This window comes from Halichoerus grypus, chromosome 8 (assembly GCF_964656455.1).
Source record: "Halichoerus grypus chromosome 8, mHalGry1.hap1.1, whole genome shotgun sequence".
NCBI lineage: Eukaryota > Metazoa > Chordata > Mammalia > Carnivora > Phocidae > Halichoerus > Halichoerus grypus.
Window position 1 is genome coordinate 78096658 of NC_135719.1, and position 3058 is coordinate 78099715.

The 3058-nt window shown below is 38.2% G+C and overlaps 1 protein-coding gene across 1 annotated transcript; it reads left to right on the forward strand.

Annotated features, from left to right (window-relative positions):
• Positions 1-1516: 1516 nt before the first annotated feature.
• Positions 1517-2455, forward strand: LOC118529637 (olfactory receptor 4F3/4F16/4F29). The gene has a single exon (XM_036082558.2). The coding sequence runs from the start codon at positions 1517-1519 to the stop codon at positions 2453-2455; it is 939 nt and encodes a 312-aa protein (XP_035938451.1).
• Positions 2456-3058: the final 603 nt, after the last annotated feature.

Genomic DNA, 3058 nt, shown 5'->3' on the forward strand with positions numbered 1-3058 from the left:
CATTAGTACTGTTCTCAGAAACTACTCTCTGTTATAGGGTATGATTGAGGTAGGTATCTGGACACAGAGAAACATATAACACTGTTCTCTGCTCACCTTCCACTTCACATATAAATACTATACATATTAAAGGACTGCATCCCAGTGTCACATTTTCTATTTTATGGTTCAAGATCAGGAAGAAAGTTCATTTGTCTTAAAATGTGACTTATTAATATTTGACGTTCTTATTTTATAATCATAACTCAAAAGTATAAAATACAAATTGCCTTGAAGATAAAGTATCTGAATGGATTTCAGTCAAAGTAAACAGGATAATATCACATACCACAACACGTTGTTCTGCAGGTGGTACGGACACACTGATGAATTAAGACAGTATCCCAGCAATTCCAAGTGCTGGTCTTTAATACCTTCATGTGTTTGGACAGAGAAAAGCTGTTTGCAGAGATATGTTACACCCTTGGCAGCCACTTTAGGCATGCACCTTAGCAGAAACTGGTGAAATCTTTCAAATACACATGTGTTAGGTGTGGAGAAAGCCTTGTACCCCTGGGTGGCATAGACTTCTTATGAAATTCTTACTGAATGTTGAGGCCAGATTAGGACTTTGTAGTTATGAAAAATTGCATGGAAACTAGAGGTACCCAGGATAGTGAACATAATAAAATGTGATGGGAAAATAGTTGTCTATTTTGTAGTAGAGTCCACATAACAAGTGTTCTACTACACTTGTGGGCTGTCCAATTTCACATACCCCAGTCTCTTTATTCAATCTCAATCTGTCTTAATTCAGTCTCAACTCTTAAAACAAGCACCTCTCACTCCAGGTGACATTCCACTTGTTAATTATACTTTCCTCTCATTCCTACTATTATTTATTTATTTATTTATTTATATTTATTTTTTTTGAGAGAGAGTGCCATCAGGGGGTGGGAAGCGGAGAGAGAGAGGGAGAGAGAGAGAATCTTAAGCAGGCTGTACACCCAGCATGAAACCCAACCTGGGGCTCAGTCTCACGACCCTGAGATCATGACCTGAGCCAAAATCAAAAGTTGGACACTTAACCAACTGAGCCACTCAGGCACCCCTCTTATTCCTACTTTTTACCAGCAAATTATGAGAACAAACTGGGGAGAGAAGTGTGGATTATGAGAATATACATTAAAAGCAAGATGGAATATGTTAGAAATGAGGAATAGTCAATATCAGAAGTGACTTAAACAGCTAATGAATGTCATGGATACTCATGTATCCATATGCATGCCTAATCTGTTAATTTGAGAACAGATCATTGCAGTCAGAGTTTTGGTGATAGGTCTAAATTATGTCATAGTGCACATGTGTGATGATAGTATGTTGATTTTTTTTATATGTGTGAGAAAGTAGATAACTATATACTTTTCATTCATAATAGGGATATTGAAACATTGGTAATTCTATGACCTGTTATCATCTCCATAATCACATTTTTTAAATTCTCATCATTTCAGTGGCAGCCCAGTTGGCTGGATCCATGGATGGAAGGAATCACTCGGTTGTGTCTGAGTTTGTGTTTCTGGGATTCACTCATTCATGGGAGGTCCAGCTTCTCCTCCTGGTGGTCTCCTCTGTGCTTTATGTGGCAAGCATGACTGGAAACATCCTCATTGTGTTTTCTGTAACCATCGATCCTCACTTACATCCCCCCATGTACTTCCTACTGGCCAGTCTCTCTTTCATTGACTTGGGGGCCTGCTCTGCCACCTCACCCAAGATGATTTATGATCTTTTCAGAAAGCACAAAGTTATCTCCTTTGGAGGCTGCATTGCCCAGATCTTCTTCATCCACGTCATTGGTGGCGTGGAGATGGTGCTGCTCATTGCCATGGCCTTTGACAGATATGTTGCCATTTGTAAGCCTCTGCACTACTTGACCATCATGAGCCCGCGAATGTGCATTTTGTTTCTGGGGGCTGCTTGGGCCCTTGGCATTATTCACTCACTGTTCCAACTAGCATTTATTGTTAATTTACCCTTCTGTGGTCCTAATGTATTGGACAGCTTTTACTGTGACCTTCCTCGTCTCCTTAGACTAGCCTGTACAGATACCTACAGATTGCAGTTCATGGTGACTGTCAACAGTGGGTTCCTTTGTGTTGGCTCTTTCTTCACACTCCTCATCTCCTACATCTTCATCCTGTTTACTGTTTGGAAACATTCCTCAGGTGGTTCATCCAAAGCTCTTTCCACGCTGTCAGCTCACATCACTGTGGTCCTTTTGTTCTTTGGTCCAACCATGTTTGTCTATACATGGCCACATCCCAATTCACATATGGACAAATTTCTTGATATTTTTGATGCAGTTCTCACTCCTTTTCTGAATCCTGTCATCTACACATTCAGGAATAAAGACATGAAGGCAGCAATGAAGAGAGTATGCAGACAGCTAGTGATTTACAGGAAGATCTCATAGGTAATATAAGGCCTTCTCATTAATCATGGTGTAGCCTTTTGTTTCTGTCTTTGATATTTTGGATTCAGAAAACTTGAGACATCAAATATTGATTTGAGTGTTGTCACAGCTGTAACATAATTCTTACTTGATGAATGTATTTATTCCTTGTGAAAAGTGAGCCATGAGAACAGAAAGATATATTTCTACCTTTGTAGACCCCATTTAATTTTTTTCAGCAGTGTTATATAGTTTCTGGTGAACAGGTCTTACATATCTTTCTTGAGATTTATTCCTAACTATTTTAATTTTTGGTGCTATTCTAAATGGTATTTTTTGTTTAATTTATAATCGTTTATTGCTAATATATAGAAATAGATGTTTTGTTTATTGGCATTGTATTTTGAAAACTTGCAAAATCTTTCTACTTGTTTTTTATAGAGTAAGTAGGATTTTCTTCATTGATGATCATGTTTTCAGGGCATAAAGACGTTTTTCTTCTCATATTCTAGTATGGATCATTTTTGTTGCCTTATTGTACTTGCTAGATCAAACAGTGTAGTGCTGAATACAAGTGGTTCGGGTGGACATCCCTGACTTGTTTTTATTCTTATGAGAAAAGCA

Bases quoted from the DNA above. Each gene is read 5' to 3' on its own strand.
- LOC118529637 (XM_036082558.2), top strand. From the start codon at position 1,517: ATGGATGGAAGGAATCACTCGGTTGTGTCTGAGTTTGTGTTTCTGGGA.